General features: G+C 43.6%; 2 protein-coding genes across 3 annotated transcripts in view; one reads left to right on the top strand and one right to left on the bottom strand.

Annotated features, from left to right (window-relative positions):
* The window catches only part of LOC307018728 (fibroblast growth factor 13-like), a 30,523-nt gene extending 10,949 nt beyond the window's left edge, over positions 1 to 19,574 (bottom strand). For both annotated transcript variants that reach the window (XM_079649115.1, XM_079649114.1), the window contains exons 1-2: positions 19,467 to 19,574; positions 17,908 to 18,011 (exon numbers count right to left, since the gene is read on the bottom strand). In XM_079649115.1, coding sequence (XP_079505241.1) covers positions 17,908 to 18,011; positions 19,467 to 19,518 — 156 coding nt within the window. In that variant the 5' untranslated portion in view covers positions 19,519 to 19,574. The remainder of the gene's footprint in view (positions 1 to 17,907; positions 18,012 to 19,466) is intronic.
* nlgn2b (neuroligin 2b) overlaps positions 1 to 21,274 on the top strand; it is a 200,457-nt gene that overhangs the window by 22,327 nt on the left and 156,856 nt on the right. Inside the window, exon 2 of the mRNA XM_079649112.1 lies at positions 9,930 to 9,990. The gene's annotated coding sequence lies outside the window, so the exon portion shown is untranslated. The remainder of the gene's footprint in view (positions 1 to 9,929; positions 9,991 to 21,274) is intronic.

Genomic DNA, 21,274 nt, shown 5'->3' with positions numbered 1-21,274 from the left:
TTTACATTTATGAGCTGCAACAAACAAATTGATGCATCAATTCAAATAAAAAAATATAATATGATGCCTTTACTTCATGTCATGGCCATTTCTACTGATCATAATTCCATTGTTATTGAGGTATGCTAGAATAGATTTATATTGTTACATTTTCCAAACTCACATTGGTTTCTCATACAGCATCTCTGTATAGTATGTGTATTCACTCTCGGTCCTAAATGGCTTGTTGGAGCTCCTGCCCCCCCCCCCCCCCTCCCTATGTGCTCTGATTGGTCAGCTCGCCCACTCTGTTCTGATGAGTCAACCACCGTTACAGCTGAACATCAGTGATTATGTGTTACAATGGCGTTAGCAACCAGAAAAGGACACCAGTAATGACAAACAGATAAGAATGCTGCGTGGGGTCTGGGTGCCGTGTTGGCGGGACGTGCTCACTGCTGTGAGGAGCGGACAGTGTGAGCTCCATTACTGGTGTCATTTCCTGGTTGCTGTGTGGGGTCTGCGAGACAGCGAGACACAGCGAAACTCAGCCTGAACTAAGCCTGAGCACCATGGAAGCGGGAAGGGGGGGTGCTGAGGGGGCTGCAGCACCCCCATCTGCGAGGCTCCACTAGCCCCGCACCCCCAAACGTGGCGCACCTACAGTGTAAGCCGCCACAGTTTCGCAGCTGCAAGGCTCCACTAGCAGCCCCCCCCCCCCAGCGCATCACAGTTTCGTGAGGAGCTCCATGGATTGGTCCATTTGGGTATGGTCACGTCACTGTACCCAGGAAGAAAAAGAGAAATCTCCAACGAGGCGTTCTGGGGCAGCATAGACATGTATTTTCTGTGTTAGAGTTTTACTCCCTACAGGGTGTACTTTGAAGGTTTGTGACTCTGCAGACGGTTTACATGGAGAACAACCTTCATAACACACAAGGGGACGGGTAATAACCGGAAAAGCATGACATGGAACCTTTAAGATTCATTTTCAATACAGGACATATACTTGTAACAGAGTATTTCTTCACTGTGGTATTTCTACATTATCTGAATACTTCTTCCACCTCTGTTTTAACTCATGTTTTCCCAAATTGAAAAACAAGCCCCTACTTTTTACTCAACAACCTCTCCCACTACCATCACAATCACAGAGCTATTTTAAGATCCTCTGACAGGTTTGATATCTTCTGCTGTGCTAACACAACGAGGATGGGATCGATAGATGATCTGCTTCATTCATTATTAATCAGGCCAAGGGAGAGAGACAGGAAAGAGAGCAGAAGATCGGAGAGGACAGAGGGGTTGCTGGGTAATAGAGGAGATTAAGAAGAGAGAGACCTGCTCCATTGAATCTCCCCGGGGACCGGAGCATAAACGCCAGGGCTGAAAAGGGCTTTAGTGGCCAGCCCCCGACTCTCTGACTCTCATGTCCCTCTGGAAGGAGAAGCCATCACTCGCAACAAAATACCCTTCAGCTCAACCTCCGGCATGACTCCACTGATAACCCCTCTCCAGAGTCATCCGATAATTTCCTTATAATTAATTAAATTAACTTTAAATTTGCCTAATGATATAACCCACTGTGTTTAATTCAATTAGTCTCAAAATACACTGGGATAACAAGATACTGATAAAATGGGCTGAACATAAAAAAAGCCTTTTTAAAATAGGGTTGCATAATATATAGTTTTTCCATTGATACCAATTATCAATAATCACCTGCTTCTTATGTCCAATGCAGTTAATAAGATAATTTCACCTAATTTCCAAACTATTATTTCATAATCTTTTGTTTATGTAAACTTGACGGTTAGAAAGGCTAAGTTGTAGGGAGCAAAGATTCGATATTCTTTAGCTCTGACCAAACCAATTGTTAAAACAACAAAAATAAAGATTTTATAAATGTATTATTGCATTATTAATTACGATTTTCTTCTTCTCTTCCGTTACTCTGTATATTGGTAGATCACAAAACAACTTTGGAAGTGGAAACTGTACTGTATTGTAGTGTGTAATAATTTGGCTTCGGATTCTTGGACCCTCATTTATCAGCCTGAATTTATCCATCCATCCATCCATCTTCTCCCGCTTATCCGTGGTCGGGTCGCGGAGGTAGAAGTTCCAGCAGAGAGCCCCAAACTTTCTTTTCCCTGGCCACATCAACCAGCTCTGACTGGGGGATCCCAAGGCACTCCCAGGCCAGCGAAGAGATATAATGCCTCCACCTGGTCCTAGGTCTACCCCTTGGTCTCTTCCCAGCTGGATGTGCCTGGAACACCTCCCTAGGGAGGCGCTCAGGTGGTATCCTAACTAGGTGCCCGAACCACCTCAACTGGCTCCTTTCGACGCGAAGGAAGAGCGGTTCAACTCCGAGTCCCTCCCGGATGACCAAACTTCTCACCTTATCCCTAAGGGAGACACAAGCCACCCTGCGGAGAAAACCCATCTCGGCCGCTTGTATCCGCGATCTCGTTCTTTCGGTCATGACCCATCCTTCATGACCATGAATTTATTATCGATTTAATACATAATATTATACATTTATTATTAAAACCCGGTTTATATCCTGCATCTCTACTTTGCAGCTATTTGTCATCATAATCTCTCATAAGGGGCAATACACCTGTCCCTAAAGGATACAAATATGTTGCTGTAATAATTCCCATCTCTGGAACTCCCCTTGAGGTGACCTCAGCAGAAGTACAGAGACCACCCCGCGTGTACTGACCGCAGATATCACTCAAAGCACCAGATTTACCTGCGCAAGTGAATCATTGTTGAGAATGTGTTGAGGGCTGCACAATTTTTAAGAGCGACGGGGGAATATTTCCATCTTAATGGTGGGGTGCTCGGACAAGAAATTAAATAAAAACCTCTTTCTTCAGCTGTGAGTCATTGAGAGACTTGGGTCGCTTCCCTTCCACACGTCTCGAGCCAAAAATGAATTTTAAATGAAAGCACACAAGAAAGGTAATATGTTGCGTCCGTGCTGAGAATCCCCAAGATGGGAAGAACCTTTTTATGATGCAGAGCAGCGTCCTGACACCCCCAACCCCTCCCTCCCCGCCCACACACACCACCTCCTCCTTCATCCCCCTCCGTGTCTGATTATATCTTTTCTACCTGCTCCAGGAAGCTTAACTCTCCATGCCACCATACACTGGGATTGCACTCCACACCAAACAAGGACAGTGAAGTACTAATAATATACACTCAAAGGGCAGAGTTCCTTAAATCGTCTTTCCCCACATTTAATCAGGGTTTAACAACAGGAATGAAAGTTATGCCTATAAAGATCCTGGAGTATCTTCTTGTTTACTCTCATCTCATCATGCACACTCGGGCGTGAAATCAGAACTGAGCCTCTGTAAATGTACCTCTACTTGTGCGATGTTTAAGCATTTCTGACATGCAATTATTTGCAGTCCCTCATTTAGTCAGCAGGGGTCACAGTGTCATGCACATCTCCTGCATCTTCTGACTGTCCCTTCAGTCCCAGGGTAATCTATATGAAGCTCTAAAATCTGCCCAGCTGCAGTAATCCCACCATTTCCCCATAGTATTCCCTTACACCTGCAGCTACCCCCCCCCCGTGTGTGTGTGTGTGTGTGTGTGTGTGTGTGTGTGTGTGTGTGTGTGTGTGTGTGTGTGTGTGTGTGTGTGTGTGTGTGTGTGTGTGTGTGTGTGTGTGTGTGTGTGTGTGTGTGTGTGTGTGTGTGTGTGTGTGTGTGTGTGTGTGTGTGTGTGTGTGTGTGTGTGTGTGTGTGTGTGTGTGTGTGTGTGTGTGTGTGTGTGTGTGTGTGTGTGTGTGTGTGTGTGTGTGTGTGTGTTGCAGAAGGCCACCGGCAGGCCTTGTTGTTGATGTTGCTGCCACACCAGATGTAGATGCACAACACAAAGTTACATAAGTCAATAGGGCATAGACGTGCTTATCAAGAGGGCTTTACAGGGGATGAGACTTGCAGTTAATACTGTGTCTCGTGAAAACACATGTACAGTCTGTCTGTTGTGCTTTACGATAGCCCCATAGAGGCACACAGAGCAACAGCAGAGTGGATAATAATGTGCTGGCATTCATGCCTCTGCAGTTGACTGACAGCTGAAAGGGCCCTGTCAATATGATGTGGCAATGGAAGAGTGGCAGATGACTTTACCTCTTCTCCCCTCAGTGACAGAGGTGACCTGCCACCTTTATCAGTAAACACCCTTTCTTTTAATTGTCAGAAAAAGATAAGACATATAAAGCGGTGATTGTGTATCAGCATTAGGGTTGCAAAATTCCGGGAATTTTCAAAGATGGAAACTTTCCACGGGAATTTATAGGAATAAACTGGGAATTTTCAAAATTGAAGGTTGGCTCTTCATCATGGGCGCGGGAAGGGGGGTGCTGAGGGCGCTGCAGCACCCCCTAGCGGCAGGCAGGGGGTGCGGAGCTCCCCTGTCTGCTCCCACTGTGCATAATCTGTGTAATATGTAGCCAATAAATTCCACATTGTTGGTAAAATAATATTTTGGCCTGCCCCGAATGTTTTTTCTGTAGCCCCGGACAATTCTACCTCAATAATATAATACATTAACCGTGCTTTACGTGAACCTCATCAAGACACTAGAAAGGACAGGAGGACTGTAATTTCCCGTGTTCAGTGAATGCAACAGAGGCAAGACACCTGACCAATCAGAGAGTTGCATGGAAATAAAAGTGTGCTTGTGTCATTCAAGCTCGCGGCTCTGTGTGTGTGCGGAAATAGCGCATTTAGTGTGTGTGAGAGAGGGGGAGAGAGAGAGGGACCGGTGCCAGCAGCAGGGACCGTGTTGTTAGCATCTGGTTAGCTAGCTGCACTAACGGACATACGGAGCTGTTTGTTCCACAACAAGCTGGAGGAGAGCTCTCCTCTCAGACTGAGAGGCTCAGGTGAGCTAAAGGACTCTCTGAGTGTTTAGATAGTTAACTTTAGTCTAAGTTATCTCAGTGGGTCTCAAACGGTTTGGTCAAAAATTATTCAAAAGATTATTTCCGCGGCACACCTTCATATGATCATTATAGTTATTAAAAAAATAAGAGAATAAAGGAAAAACAGTTATGAAATACTATATGGCAGTAAAACAAGAATACAGTTTGAAAGGGGAGTGATTTGTAAAATATCCATAAAGAAAAAGAACATCTGCTTACAGTTGTTTTTCATCTGGGTGTTGAGAGATGTATCCATAGATCTCTTAATGTTGCTCTCAAAGTGCACCAGATTGATGCTTTTAACTTCAATATTTAAAAAAAATCTTCCCGGGGGAGCATCCCCCCGGACCCCCCTAGAGGAGGTGAGGTCCACTCCCCACTCGTAAAAAATAGCATTTTACCCCTGCCTATATGCCGTGAGCTGATTATCGAGCCTTCATTGTAACAGTCGCGGGTTTACTGTGTGTTTGCGTGTGGGGAGTTTTTTTGTGCGTGCTCTATAGTGCCCGTAATAGTTTTCACTGGAGTCCAGCACCTCAGCACCCCCACTCAAAATACCTTCCCGCGCCTCTGCTCTTCATAGGGAACTTAAATGTAGTTGGGGAAAGTATGTTTTAGCATAATCTTGACTAAAACAAACAGATGCCATTCAAGTACACTTGAATATCCATGCCATAGCACATGGCTATTGAGAACCAACCCTGTGTTCCTTCTGTTTCTCCTCCCCTCTCCGGCTGTTTCTCGTCTTGTGATTACCCCTCCCTGTATATAGTCTTGTCTCTTCCTGTGTTCAGTGTTGGTTCGTCTTTTGTTGGTGGCGGAGTTCACCGTGGAGTGTTTTTGTCCATGTTATATATTAGCCCTTGAAATAAAGGAATTATCAGTGTGATCTGCGTTTGGGTCCTGCCTGCTTCACTCGTATCAGTACGAACCAACCGAGGAATGGACCCAGCAGATGATCCATTTGAAAGGGAGCTGTATTCATTCACCTGCTTGCTGGCTTACAGCTATGGTGAATGGAGGGGATCGTCCGGAGTTCAGCAGCGAGAGGCTGTTTTGGCAGAGGCGCGCCAGATGGCTACAGAGAAACCAGGCTTGGTGAGATTCTTACCTGGCTGTATTTCGAATTTCCTCTCTGTGTGTGATTCCCGGCCTGCTAGCCCCAGGCATGCTAGCTCCCTGCCTCCCAATTCCCAACCTGGCACCATACGCCTCGGTGGGTTCCATCTGAAGTCAACCCGTGCTTCTGCTCCAGTTCCTGCTCCTGTCCAAGAGTCGTTCTCTGGAACTCGTCTGACTTTTGGTGGTCCACGGAGCCTTCAAACGGCTTCTAAGAGAAGGAGTCGCAAGTCCAGGCTAGCAGCCCGAGCCCCAAGAGCCATGGTTCCGGCCCCAGTTCTGGCCGCAGCGGCCATGGTTCCGGCCCTGGTACAGGCCCCAGCAGCCATGGCTCCATGCTCCAGTGCCGGCCCACACAGCCATGGTTCCGTGCTCCAGTACCGGCCCACACAGCCATGGTTCCGGCCCCAGTTCCAGTCCCAGCTCCGGGCCCAGCAGCCATGGTTCCGGCTTCAGTACCGGCCCCAGTAGCCATGGTCCCGACTCCAGTTTCGGCTCCAGGACTGGCCTACCGGCCGAAGCCAGCTCCCCGAGTCCTGTCAGCGTACCGGCCGACTCCAGCACCTCGTCTCCTGTTGGCTGTTCAGCCGACGCCAGCTCCCAGAGTCCTGTCGGAATACTGACCGACACAAGTTCCCTCTCAAGTCACCTCTCGAGTCCCCACTGAAGTCCCTACTCAAGTGCTGTTGGAGGTCCGTTGGGGGTCCTGCCAACTCCATGTCCTGTCCCGTTGGGGGTCCCGCCAACTACTCTTCTGCTGGGTGTCCTGCCAATCCTATGGCCTGGGCCGTTGGAGGCTCCGCCGACTACTCTTCTGCCAGGGGTCCTGCCAATCCGATGTCCTGTGCCATTGGAGGTTCCGCTTGTGGTCCTGCCAACTCCATGTCCTGTCCCGTTGGGGATCCCGCCGACTGCTCTCCTGCCGGGGGTTCTGCCAACTCCATGTCTTGTCCCGTTGGGGGTCCCGCCGACTACTCTTCTGCCGGTGGTCCTGCCAACCCTGTGTCCTGTGCCGTTGGAGGCCCCGCCGACTACTCTTCTGCCGGGGTCCTGCCAACCCTGTGTCCTGTGCCGTTGGAGGCCCCGCCGACTACTCTTCTGCCGGGGATCCTGCCAACCCTATGTCCTGTACCGTTGGAGGTCCTGCAGACTACTCTTCTGCCGGGGGTCCTGCCAACCCTATGTTCTGTGCCGTTGGAGGTCCCGCCGACTACTCTTCTGCCAGGGGTCCTGCCAACCCTATGTCCTGTACCGTTGGAGGTCCTGCAGACTACTCTTCTGCCGGGGGTCCTGCCAACCCTATGTCCTGCGCCGTTGGAGGTTCCGCCGACTACTCTTCTGCCAGGGGTCCTGCCAACCCTATGTCCTGTCCCGTTGGGGGTTCCGCTGGGGGTTCTGCTGGGGGTTCCGCTCGGAGTTCCGCTGGGGGTCCTGCCAGCTCCATGTCCAGTCCCGTTGGAGGTCCCGCCGACTACTCTCCTGCCGGGGGTCCTTACAACCCCTTTTCCTGTTCCGTTGGAGGCCCCCCCATCACCTGTCTCGCCGGGGGTCCTGCCAGCTCCTGGTCCTCTTCCGTGGGGGATCCTGCCAAAGCCTGTCCCACCGGTTCCTGTTCAGCCGACACCGGGTCCTGCCCAGCCTCCGGAGCTGTCCGGTCTTCGCCCTCGGGCCCGGCCCCCTGAGAGCCGTGGTCTTCGCCCTCGAGCCCGGCCCCCTGAGTGCCGCGGTCTTTGCCCTCGGGCCCGGTCTTCGCCCTCGGGCCCGGTCCCCTGACTCTTCCTGCCGCTGCCTTCGCCCTAATGACCGGGCCCCTGTGTTCGCCCGCTGTGGTCTTCGCCCCTATTTGAACTCTGCCTTGCACCCGGGCCGTCCGCCCGAGACCCCCTCCTCGAACTCTGCCTTGCCCCCGGGCCGTCCGCCAGAGACCACCTCCTCGAACTCTGCCTTGCCCCCGGGCCGTCCGCCCGAGACCCCCTCCTCGAACTTTGCCTTGCCCCCGGGCCGCCCGCACGAGACCCCTTCCTGGTCCTCTGCCGTGCCCTGGGCTGTCAGCCAAGACCCGTCCTCCGGACCCCCTCCACCCACCCTTCTGGGCGTTGTCGGATAAAAAATGTTTGGTCTAGAATCCGTCCCTTGAGGTGGGGGTTCTGTCTCGATTCTCATGTCATGTCACGTTTCTATGTCTAGGTTTGGGTGTTTTGCTGTTCTCCCTGTCATGTTTTCCTCTTGGTTTATTGTCTGGTCCTTTTCCCTGTGTTTTTCCTCCTGTTGTTAGTTTCCCTGGTGTGTCTAGTTGTCTGATTGTGTTCACCTGTGGCCCTTGTGTTTCTCCTCCCCTGCCCGGCTGCTTCTCGTCTTGTGATTACCCCTCCCTGTATATAGTCTTGTCTCTTCCTGTGTTCAGTGTTGGTTCGTCTTTTGTTGGTGGCTGAGTTCACCGTGGAGTGTTTTTGTCCATGTTATATATTAGCCCTTGAAATAAAGGAATTATCAGTGTGATCTGCGTTTGGGTCCTGCCTGCTTCACTCCTCGTGTCATAGGGCTGCTCAATTAATCGTATTCTAATCACAATTACGATTATGGCTTGCAACGATTACGAAAACAACGTAATCGAAATAAAACCATTATTTTTTATTATTATTATTACTTTTTCTCCAATAAATTGATGTTTTCAAAGTAATAGGATAATCATTTTTAATAATCGTGATATCAATTATTGAACCAAATAATCGAGATTATGATTTTTGCCATAATCGAGCAGCCCTACTGGACAGTGACACTGAAGAGGAAGACTCAGAGCTGGATGTTGATGAGGCCCAGGAAGAGCCCGTTGACTGAAAGGGTTTAGCAAAAATGCAGAGGATCGCTTGAAGGAAGATGTGCATGTTGAATGGGACTTTTTGGAGGGATAAGGGCTCTTTTCATTTAACATTTTGAATGGAACTTTGTGGGGATTTTTGGATGGGGGGTGCATTTTTGTTAATTTTTTAATGACTGGGGTTGGGGGGATGACGATTTCCAAAATTCCCCACTTTATTTTCCTGTGGAAACTTTCCGGAAACTTCCCGGAAATTTACCGGAAAGTTTCCGCCCCTTTGCAAACCTAATCAGCATTTTCACCATCACATGGTGTAAAGTAAATATTGATACACTTGATTATTGTCGTATCATTTTTTGTTGTGATTTAGCATATATTCTCAATTCATTCTATACAGTCTGTATTTGCCTATTTGCAATGAAAGGCTTGTATAAATGTTCTGTATTTCACTGTCGCTTACAGCCAAAGTCACGTGCATACTGCAGTTTTGCCTCTGCGAGGGTATGGTGTTTTAAACATGAATATTACCGATCCACACCCCTCACTGATGTGGTGAATAATGTGTATCACAAGGACTATAGCAGACCCTCATGGACACTCAGATGCAAATAGTATGAAAAAGCCTTTAGCCAAATATCGGACCTATACCCAAATGTACCACTAAGTGTCGTCCATGACTTTCTTCCTGGAATTTACTCGAGTCGATGGCTTGTCTGTTTTGATGTGATCATCCAAGAATGTAGCAGGCACAGATGCATCAGTCCGGGGCTTTAGTTTTCTTATTACCCCAAAGACACCTCAACCTCCTAGTAAACAAACTGATGATTCACTGTTCAGCACCTCCCCACCCACTCCCTGTTATACTTGTGAATATACAGCATAAGTGATCTCTTAAATATTGCCTGAAAAACATAAAATACTTTAAATATGTTGTCTTATTGCTTATAACTAATGCAATTCAAGCTGGTTTCAGCGCCATGCGAGCCATACCAGCCATTCCAGCTATGCCAGGCATCACAGCCATGACAGCCATGACATTGCTTGAATTTCTTTTCACAGGCTTGTACTTGGCAGAAGACACTGGACCGCCAGCTCTAAAAACTGAACTCTCCGTTGGCATGTAAGTTTTATTTTATTTGACCAGAATGTGTCATTATCTCAAATGGGAATTCAGCAGGTTTGCACATAAATCAAACTGGTTCAAGCTTGCATATCAAACTGGAAATCAAAACCTGAGATCAACCCAACTATAGTTTACTCATATTCTGTTCTGGTTCACTGATATCTAGGCAAATGATTATTCATTTTGCTCAGATTACGTACAATATTCGAGGAAGTATGATCCCACTGATCTGATGCATAAAAGAGTACAACATTTGTATAAATGTAATATAGTTTTTAGGGGGTAAGATTTTAGCCAATGCAAAGCTTTGATAAAGATTGTTTATATCTTGGCAGATCACAAGGATTACATTCTAATATATCCCCGAGAGAATTTTTGGAAGGAGAGCTACCGGCACAAGGTTTATCATAAAGAAAAATCAGAAAGAATAGGTTTTGCCTTCCCTAAGTGCTATTAATTGGCCGCCTGGCAAAAAAAGTCTGTCCTTGTCATTGCACTTCATTTCATTTAATTTCAAACCTTTATTTAACCAGATTGGTCCCATTGAGATCATAGATCTCTTTTTCAAGGGAGACCTGCATCTCTGCCCTCTCCTTCTGGCCAATTATCCTCTCCCCTACTTTTTCTAATGTCCACATTTTATCCTGTCCTGTGATAAAGAGATGCTATTTCCCTGCTGGTGTTGTCCTGCATCTCAATGCAAGCCTCTCATGAAAATAATAGAAAGGACGAAGCTTTTCATCGGCGGGTCTCACACTTTATACATTTCTTTATACCTCTACTGTGTCTGCCTGCCTGTCTGTCTCACTCTCTATAACACACACACACACACACACACACACACACACACACACACACACACACACACACACACACACACGCACACGCACACGCACACGCACACATCGCAAACAAGGGCAACATAAAACATGCTTTTTTAAAGTGCAAGTCCAAGATAAGTTGTGATGAAAAACAATTTGGTAAAACGTACCTAATCAGACACTTAGGAGACCATCCCCCTGTAAACGTGTCACATTTTAAGGAGCTGGCAAAGTTATCTTTAAACAGGAGTGGATTTAGGTTTTCCATTAAATAAATGTTACACACATTTTAAAGTATGCTGTTTATTCTAGGTAGTTCTCAGACAAATAAATAAATTGTAAAAATCTGTGTCGGCAGGTTAAAAAACTGAAATCGTAATCGTTGTTGAGCCTCTATCAAATATGAAATCTATGAAACCAGAGACCTGGCAGCGAGAACTTGACCTGAGAGGCTGTCAAAGTAATAGAATAGGGGACTGTAAGAAAGTATTGATACACTTCAGGCTTACAATATTATGTTCTGTGATATTATATTGATTCTGAACATTTTTTATTGATTTTCTATCAATAGTTTACATACAAAGAATTTTTTCAGATTGCACAAAAAGCAGTGTAGAGAGTAGGGACTAAGATCATTTCAAAAGCAGACCCCACTGTAATATTTTACTTTTAATACTGGCATGTATGTTCTCAGTGCTTTGAACATTTACTTGTGATTAGTTTTTAGCGCCCTGCTTTCAAAAATGGTGTCATGTACTGTATGTATTTTTGCCTTACAAAGTATTTCAGAGAATCTTATCTGGAGAATGATGACTAGACTCTATTTTTATATCCGTATCAGCCATTTCCTGTTGTCACCTACAGGTATTGAGGCAGAGATTTATGTGTAAGAAAAGGCAGCAGTTGACTTTGTCTGCTTGTTATGGAGCCTGGCCCTACAACCTGACCACTATGCGTGTGTGTAAGTGTACAGGAGAGTGGAATTCAAGGAATAATAGTGGGTTATCCACGATAAAACGACATAATTAGCACCGTAATGCAGAAGCAGAAGTATATCAGCATATGCAAGAAGATGATCAAATGCGAGGAAGTGAGTAGTCACTCCGTCAGTCACCTCGGCTCCTCAGTGAGTGACAGTGATGAACTTATTTATCGGCAATGAAAACATTCCTCCTCTGTGTCACGCACTCTCTTGGCACGCTTTTAAATGTTAAAGCAAATATGAACATGCTGTTAGAGCACACAGATATGTTTAAAGGGGCCATATTGTGCCACCTGCTCTCCCTCCTACAGCATCACATTAGCACATCAAATACAATATAGAGAGCGATATGCGGCCATTAAAACAAACATGCAGGATATTAAACAGGAAGACAGCTGTTCTGCTGAGCAGCACCGTAGCATTGATGTAGCTGCAGTATGTGTGTATTTGTGTGTGCGTGTGTTAGCGAGAGGAAATTCTCCGGAAGAGTTCATGGGGGGATGCAGTGCAGATATTGACTTGTGCTGAGGAAATCCCCTCTCCTCTCTGTTCACAGAGAGCACGACACTGGAGTGTAATGCATGCTAATCAGGCGCTGTTTTTGAACTACAAACGGGACGATATAGAACTCAATAAAGAAATAAACTCACAATAAGTTCACTGTAGTTGGTTTTGATTAGCGGAAGTGACTTGAAAAAGCTGTCCAACTCGCTATAATGGTAGAGAAGTAAGGGAAAAAACACTTACACATTGTTTTTTTACATGAATCTTACGATTTCTTTATTTAAGATTGCTTGAAGGATTAGCAATATTTTTTTTCTTGACAACATGTAAGGTAATCTGATTCCAGTATTTCGTGTTTGCCATTTTAATGTTCTAGGCATATTATCTTGACAATATCTACATTTTTGGCCAAAGATAATCGTGTGTGTGTGTGTGTGTGTGTGTGTGTGTGTGTGTGTGTGTGTGTGTGTGTGTGTGTGTGTGTGTGTGTGTGTGTGTGTGTGTGTGTGTGTGTGTGTGTGTGTGTGTGTGTGTGTGTGTGTGTGTGTGTGTGTGTGTGTGTGTGTGTGTGTGTGTGTGTGTGTGTGTGTGTGTGTGTGTGTGTGTGTGTGTGTGTGTATTTCACTTTGTAATTTCTTGCTATTTGTGACCTAGTTCGAACGCATCGTACTCTCAATACGATATCGCGTAGCCTTCGTGTGTCCTGCGGGTATAAATTACCATAATAATTCACATCTTCGTTTTGCCTTCGTGTGTGGTTCGGGTGCCATCGTGTGGCTTTCTGTAGGCATCGTACTTGCTTCGGCTGTTGCTTGGCTGTTGTCCAAGTTCGGGGCCATCTTCGTGCGAAATTCACAATTCCATATTCCTGTGTCCATCTGGTGTCAATTTCGGGACAGTGTGACGCCAGCCTTAGAATCATGTTCATTTCCAGGGGCTGATCAGATATACATGTATACTGGTAAACTGGCTCTAATGTTGCCACTAGCTGTTTGTACTACAAGCCTTGAAAGCTAGCATCCAAGATTGGTTTCAATGCTTCCTTGCTATGGATTTAAACAGTTTTACCTGATCTTGATCGTTTTGCACATATCATCATGCTAAGGCAGGGGTCGGCAACCCGCGGCCCTCGAGCCGCATGCGGCCCTTTTAAGCCCTCTGCTCTGGCTCACTTGAGCTTACACAAAAATAAGAAGGAAATCAAATAAAAGTATTTGTAGGAATATTTATATTTTGTTGCATGGTTGCAAATGTTTCGTGTCTTGTATTTTGAGGTGATACTGTGACACATAAATAAAAAACAAAACTGTTTTAATTATGTCAACTAAAATATGCGTCACATCCTGCTACGGTCCCACGCCAGCGCCTTTTCCTGCGGGTGAATAACCTGACCCCCGGCTCGATGAGCGAACTATGGATAAATCAAAGAAAAGTACCGGAGGAACACAGGATTTAATTCTGCGTGGAGAGAGTTATATGCTTTCACAGCAAACGATGCTGGTTTACCGGTATGTTTGATAGAAGAGAAGTTGTCAAAGGTGCTGCAGCCTTTACGTATCGAGGGACAACACGGGAGAGGAAGACAGCTGACGACAGTGGGGTATGTAATTTATTTCAGAAAACACTTTTTGTTATATTCCATGGAATGCTCTTAACATCCCGATAGCAATCAATATATTAAATGCTTTGACAATAAATACATAAACAACATCTGTGGAAGCCGTAGTACTGTAAAAAGCACGACCAATCATCTGAGCCGGCCCGGCAAAAATAACTGGATGGCCTACCTGCCTGTCAGCCTTCCATCTGTGCACAAACTTATCTCGTGCCCTCATTGGTCATGTGCGCGTTCGTGTGTGTTGGAGGAGGGGCTCTGTAAGAAAGTCTGAAGGAAGAGGCAGATTTTTTCCGGTTGTGTATTTTCAAATTCTACCTTTAACTCTTTTTAGGGTGCAGCTATATGTTTTATTTATTTCAAAGTGGGCAAATTTTTATTTGTTTCCTTCGAATGTGCAGAGGACTCCCCAAGTGCTGTGTTTAATTTATTTTAAAGTAGGCCTGTGTATTATTTTTAATTATCCTTATTGGAGTTCTTTGTTTCTTATTAGAGGTTAACAGTTGTATATAATGTAATAAATAGCCTAATAATGCAAAAAAACGGTAGTTTTTGTCTGATATAACAATAAATACAACTTTATTAGCTATCAAGCTATGAAATATGTTTTGCGGCTCCAGACAATCTTTTTTTTTTGGAAAAAGGAGCAAAATGGCTCTTTTGGTCAAAAAGGTTGCAGACCCCTGTGCTAAGGGAAGCTCTGTCCAAGGTGCTGATCAGCCTGTCAAATGGACTGAATACACAGCACACTGGGGCTGCAGTCTTTTTTGTCTAGAAAGCATCCTAACCATAATGACCCAGAAATATCTAAGTGACATGAATAAGGGATGTTCGAATTCTTAAAAAAACTAAGGAAAGGTGCTTCAATTATACCGTTTTTTTTATTTTATCACTTCTAGCATATGGTACAGTGATCCATCCTTTTCCAAAAGAAAGTAGATAATTATTTCCCACAATTCATTGTGGCAGCAACACCTTGCGGGCGTAAATTACATACACCATTGCTGTTTAATTGTATCCTGCTATGAATACATTAAAAACATAATCTTAGGAGGTGTTATTGTAGTTGGACAGGAATACTCATTTTACATGTACAGTATGTTAGTCACTGTACACTTAATTTCTGAGTGTTATAAAAGTTTTAAAAAACTACAACTGTCCGCCAATGTGTAAGAGATTTACATTTAATTTTCTTAAGTCCTGATAAATTCTCCTTTTACATCTTTTCTTTGACATGACGTTTTCGACTGCAGCTTGGGACTAGCACTATCCTGTAAGTGCATGAATGTCCTTTCTAATATTAAAGCTTGCAGCCTAATCCAGACCTGATTGCTAAAAAGAGGGTGCCTGTTGCTAATATAGCAGCCTTTCTCTCGATTGTAAGGTAAATATTATGTAAGTAAATACTGAAAACATACATTTGTTGTTAGACACAACATGTTTTTATACTGCACCTCTGTCACAGGTGTTGCACTTTGATGAGTTCTCTCTTTTTATCCTCCTGCTGCTCACACATTTGTGTTTCCTGGTCACTGGAACAGGTGAACTGTATGTTAATGTTTCAAATAAATCAGACAGTTAGATTCTTCATACAGCCTACTGATTGCATGTGTCTCTTTTCTCTGCAATCTCAGAGACTCATTTTACGAGAGATTCAGAGTCCAAGTGCAAGTTGAGAACATTTATCCTGCAAACATGCTTGCAAACAATCAGTCTTAAAAACACCTGTCACATAATTGACATGTATAATATGTATTAAAAGTAGGGATGTCACCATACCAGAAATGTAGTGGGCCATACAAATGTCAGTGAAATTCTAATTCTGGAAACAGATTCAGTACCACAGTAGGCAGACAAGACAGTAAATCCCACGTTCTTTAACATAAATCCTATGTTATGTTTGGATGCTGTTTTTTAAGGGGGTTTAAAAGGCATAATTCCTCCCCCATTATCTATTGTTTTTTGCTGTGATGAAATTTTTTTCAAACTGTTAAAGGCAGGGTAGGTAAGAATGGAGAAACCAGCTCGACTGCGCTAGAATTTGAAAGTACACAACCGAAAAAAATCTGCCCCTTCCTTCAGACTTCCTTACAGAGCCCCTCCTCCAACACACAGAAATGCGCACATGACCAATGAGGGCACGAGATAAGTTTGTGCACAAGATGGAAGGCTGACAGGCAGGTAGGCCATCCAATTATCTGGCGCGGGCCGGTGCAGACAATTGGACTTGCTTTTTACAGCGCTACAGCTTCCACAGATGAAATATTTATATATATTTATTGTCAAAGCATTCAATGTATTCATTGCTATCGGGATGTTAAGAGCATTCCATGGAATATAACAAAAAGTGTTTCTGAAGTGAATTACCTACCCTACCTTTTAACTTTAAGTTTTTTGGCACATTCTTTTAGTAGATTAAATATGAAAACATTATGGTAACGTTATACTTTACCGTTGCCCAGTAAACATTTGTATTGAATAAAGCCTAAATACGTCTTAATACAACTCAATAGCAGCTTTGATATTGAGCTAATAGCTAACTTTAACTAGCTCTCCTGCTGATTGCAACATGGATTTATTGTTTACACTGTAACATTAACATGGGCAGAAGGGCTGCATATCCTGGACATGTGATAGTGAGCTTAATAAAGTTCGTAATGTGAGTGAGGAGGAGGTGATTTGTTGAATTAAAGAGGAAGGGGCACCAGCAGACAGCTGTTAGCAATAGAGGAAGCTAAGGAGGAACGTCTGTGCTTTATGAACCGATAAGCAGAATTACAATTGATTTTATACTTTCAACACGTAAACAAGGCTCCGTTAGTCCTGAGCCCCCCACAGTACTTATGGTACCAAACAGGCACTGTCACATTTTCAGCATCTTGGCTTTGACTTGTACCAAAGTATTAGTTCTTGTGACATCCCTAATTAAAAGTGATGTTGAAAAACCTGTGAATGTTTACATGTTTGGGTATTCAAATGAACTGACAACAGCATGACATGCATACTTGCTACGTCCCCACCTGCCCTGAACCGGATACCTGCCAACAGTTCCTCCACTCAACATACACCTGATTCCCCATTTGTACACCCACTCTCCAATCCTCCCTCCATGTCTTTCCAAAACTAATTGGAATAGTCGTTCAGGTTGTCAGCCTATTGTTCCCTCCTATGTCTCACCTGCCTCTCTCACACACTCATGTACACACATGCATGCATTACTTGTTAGGGATAGGAGATTCAGCAACAATTCTATATTTCTCATGATTAATTGGGAATGGAATGATCCTTTGTTTCAAAACCAAGTTACGTCACTGATGATTTTATTGAGAGATTGGCATTAGAATCACCCTTTGATCTGATCAGAATTTCTAAGAATCAGAATTCCTTAATGTGCCCCACAACTGGGAAATGTACAGTATTACAACAGCAAGAGTATAGTGCAGATACATTTCAAAGAGTAGACTTGGTACAGGTTATTATTAATAATAAAAAAAGTGAAAAAAAGAAAAACAGATAAGAACACAATGGTAAAAAAAACTAAGAAGCAGTATAAAATATAGCGTGAATTGCACGAGGATATATCACCCAATAGCTGGCAATTGGGGGTCACCCAACACTGTCCGATAAGCAATCCTCATCATCCATATTATCCTGAAATAGGAAAGCCGCTAGTGAAGTCCACCTGACAGACAGCTAAACCCTGACATCCAAAATGACATGAGATGATAAAGCAGTAATTGGTATGTCCCCTTGAGAATTCCATGTCAGGGTACAGGTTATAGCTTTTCCGTTGTGAAGATATCCGGCCTATTCACAGTAAGACATGACACATATATCCCAACCTGACTTTACAAGCCGAACCCAGAGCGCTTATAATTGGGTTTTCCCTGGGATTTAGTGTCACAACAAAACATTTTTATATTACGGGGCTTGCGATCAAATAGAAATAGTTTCTTCTATGTACCGGTAACAGATCTGTAGGGCATACTTACCGAGGTATAGACGTATCCTTCACTATTCATGGCCAGGTATAATCCCGTTTTTGCCCCCTGGATTGCCACAATCCGCAGTCCCACCGGAATTAAGTTGAAATGTGCTGAATCGGGGAATAAAATAGGAGAGAGATAGGGCACGACAAAGAGGGAGAGGGAAAGAATGAGAAAGTCAGAGAAGATTGTGATATCAAAGTCTGCTTTTTGTCTTTATTGTATTAGGCTGAATGGCCACACCGTCACTGCTGCATGCTATATCTCTCTTAAGCTTAAATGCTGTGACTGCTCAGAATGTATGTTTATTCAAACAACAATACATCACCTTCACTATGCTTTACACTGTCTAAACCTTTGATGATAGGGACAATGGGATATTTAGATACAGTATCTTTATTGTGTGAACATAATACCAATAAAATAGTGAATCCATCAAGAAATAACGTTGTAGAATACATTTTACATTTCAAAGAAAAAAAGTGCCTTATTCCAACTACAATGTGAAAAAAGGCCTGTGTCTGAGTCTGGAAGGTCAAACAGCTTAAAAAACCAAATAAATGATACTATGGAAGGAACACTGCACAGTTTGTGGTCTGAAGCCCACAATTAGATTGCTAAAGGTCAGAGAGAACATTCACATCATCTCAACGGTGGCAGTATGTCACTTAGAAGCACTTTAAAGTCAGACAGCGGCTTTTTGTGGTTTATGGACTTCAAATACAGTAGCAGATCCACTGATCCACTCAGTATATGGGATTTCAAAAGGAGCATGAATGCCTTTTATCCTTAAAAGCGCAAGGACGCATTAAATTACCAAAGTTTGGTAGTTTGACAAGATGTTCCTTCCTATTATAAGATGACAATAAAAATGTAGATCATTTTGACATGAGCTCACAAAATCCAAACTTGTGCCATGACTCCTCTGCCACAGAGGCTTTTAGCACAGCAGCCATTTTTGGGATTGTTATATGAGCTGTTCCATAGAACAGCTATATGAAGATAATAAACCTGCACGTAATACATGCATCAATACAAACATAATCTCGTTTTAACCTTCAAAACACGACTACGAGCAAAGACAAGGCTATAGACACACACACACACATACACATACACATACACACACACACACATACACATACACATACACACACACACACACACACACACACACACACACACACACACACACACACACACACACACACACACACACACACACACACACACACACACACACACACATACACATACACACACACACACACATACACATACACATACACATACACACACACACACACACACGTCTTGTCACGATTATCTTTGGCCAAAAATGTAGATATTGTCAAGATAATATGCCTAGAACATTAAAATGGCAAAACGAAATACTGGAATCAGATTAACTTACATGTTGTCAAGAAAAAAAATATTGCTAATCCTTCAAGCAATCTTAAATAAAGAAATCATAAGATTCATGTAAAAAAACAATACACACACACACACACACACACACACACACACACACACACACACACACACACACACACACACACACTCACAAAACACGTTGCTTTCATCCCTCGTGCTGTCCATGGTCCCGTCAGGTTGCATCTGCAGGTAGTATCCATGTTGGCTGTATAGCCGAGTAACAATGCCTTTCAGCTTTGGCTCTGCAAGGGAAGCACAGGAGAACAACATGGCATTAGAGCGGTGCCAACACAACAGTCGAAAGCAGAAATGCCAGTCATTAACAGAACCTGGAAAAGGAAAGGTTAAGTCAAACATGTCAGAGTTTAAAGACACCAACCACAGAGAAAGGAGTTTTACTATACGCTATATTTCTGCTATATCTGGAATTCAAACATGGTTTAATACCTATACGTTTATGTTATTGGATTGCATTATGTTTGTACAATTAGGAAAATTATGTACTGTTAGTCATTTCAAACCACACTGTGTATTGGCATGTTTCCTAAACAGTGTATATTGTACTTCTTGTTTTTACTCATGTAGTACTAAGGTTTTGACCCACTTTTTGCAAAATATCAAAACTTTTATTTAAAATTTGCAAATTATGTTGAGTCTTAATAACAAAGAAATGTTGGTGCCAAAGGTAACATTCTGCCTCCTAACTTTCCCTATATGATTAACCAAAGCATTTTAAATATCAAAGACGCTTGAAAGCCTCATTGGGCATCAATATAACGTCTTTAGGAAGTCTTGCCAGGAGATGAGACGCCTGGAAGAACAGATGATTGATCTCTGACATCATTACCATAATAAAGGAAGACTTATCCAACCTCTAAACACTTTGAAGTACTACAAAAGAAAAGAATACAGCTATGTTGGCTGTGTATATGATCTTATAGGTTAGAGATATTTCTCTGGAGAACGAGTTTCGGCTTTGAGTATCCAATAACAAGTTCTTAGATAATAAGTGAATTGCCCTACATTGTTAGACTCAGTCACCAAACACTCCATCTTACAATCATTCTGTAGTAATTCAACTGATGAATAGAATGCATGTATAACTTAAGCGAAGGCATCAGTACACTGGCCTGCTACATGTGTTATTTGTAGCCAGAGCTCTGGCCATCAAAGGGATGAAGTCAAGTGAGAGAGTTTGTCTGTCTCCTGCTAAATAAATAAAATATATATAATCAAGGGCGCTGGGTGGTGCAGGGAAGGGTGGAGGGTGAACAGAGAGCTTGAAAGTTTCATGAGCGGAGTCCCTGCAGCCTACTTTACGTTCATTTATGAAACAGAAAGAGTCTTTGCAGCCGCTCTCAGACATCACTAGCGCGCCTCTCAATTACACGAAGCACTCGCACTGTGTCGAGGAAATTAAGTTCTCCTGAGTGGCTACTCCAACAGCAAGGAGAACCCTGTAGGTTCCGTGACATAGCTTAAAAGTCCAATACGTAACATTTCCGCAATAAAATGTCTAACAACTACCAAACCTATTTTGTATATTTTCTGTCAAGTTGTGTACTGACACTATCCCAAATCCAGCAATTTTCCAACCTGAGATAACGACCACTTTAATCAAGGCTTGTTTAAGTTGGTCGCCTGGTAATGGCAAGGCATCCTCTTGCACATGCATCTGAGTTTTTGCCACACTTCTTAGACCTTGGTTGCTTTAACTGTATAATTCAACTGGATACTCATTTTGGTCAACGGACGTATGATCGTAAGTTATCAGAGAAACAAGCTGAGCATACGTAGGCGGAAGACACACTTGATTTTGTAAGATTATTTGAATCACCTGGTTCATTTGTTTGGACCCAGTGAGAATTTCTTAGGTAAATGCATCTTAAGTAATCAGTGAAAAAAGCTGAGCAAACGTTAGCGGTTAGTTTGCTGCCCC

The sequence above is a fragment of the Notothenia rossii genome (genome assembly GCF_949606895.1).
Source record: "Notothenia rossii genome assembly, chromosome: 9".
Lineage (NCBI taxonomy): Eukaryota > Metazoa > Chordata > Actinopteri > Perciformes > Nototheniidae > Notothenia > Notothenia rossii.
Note: the sequence above shows the minus strand (reverse complement) of the source record. Positions and strands in the feature narration are given on the sequence as shown.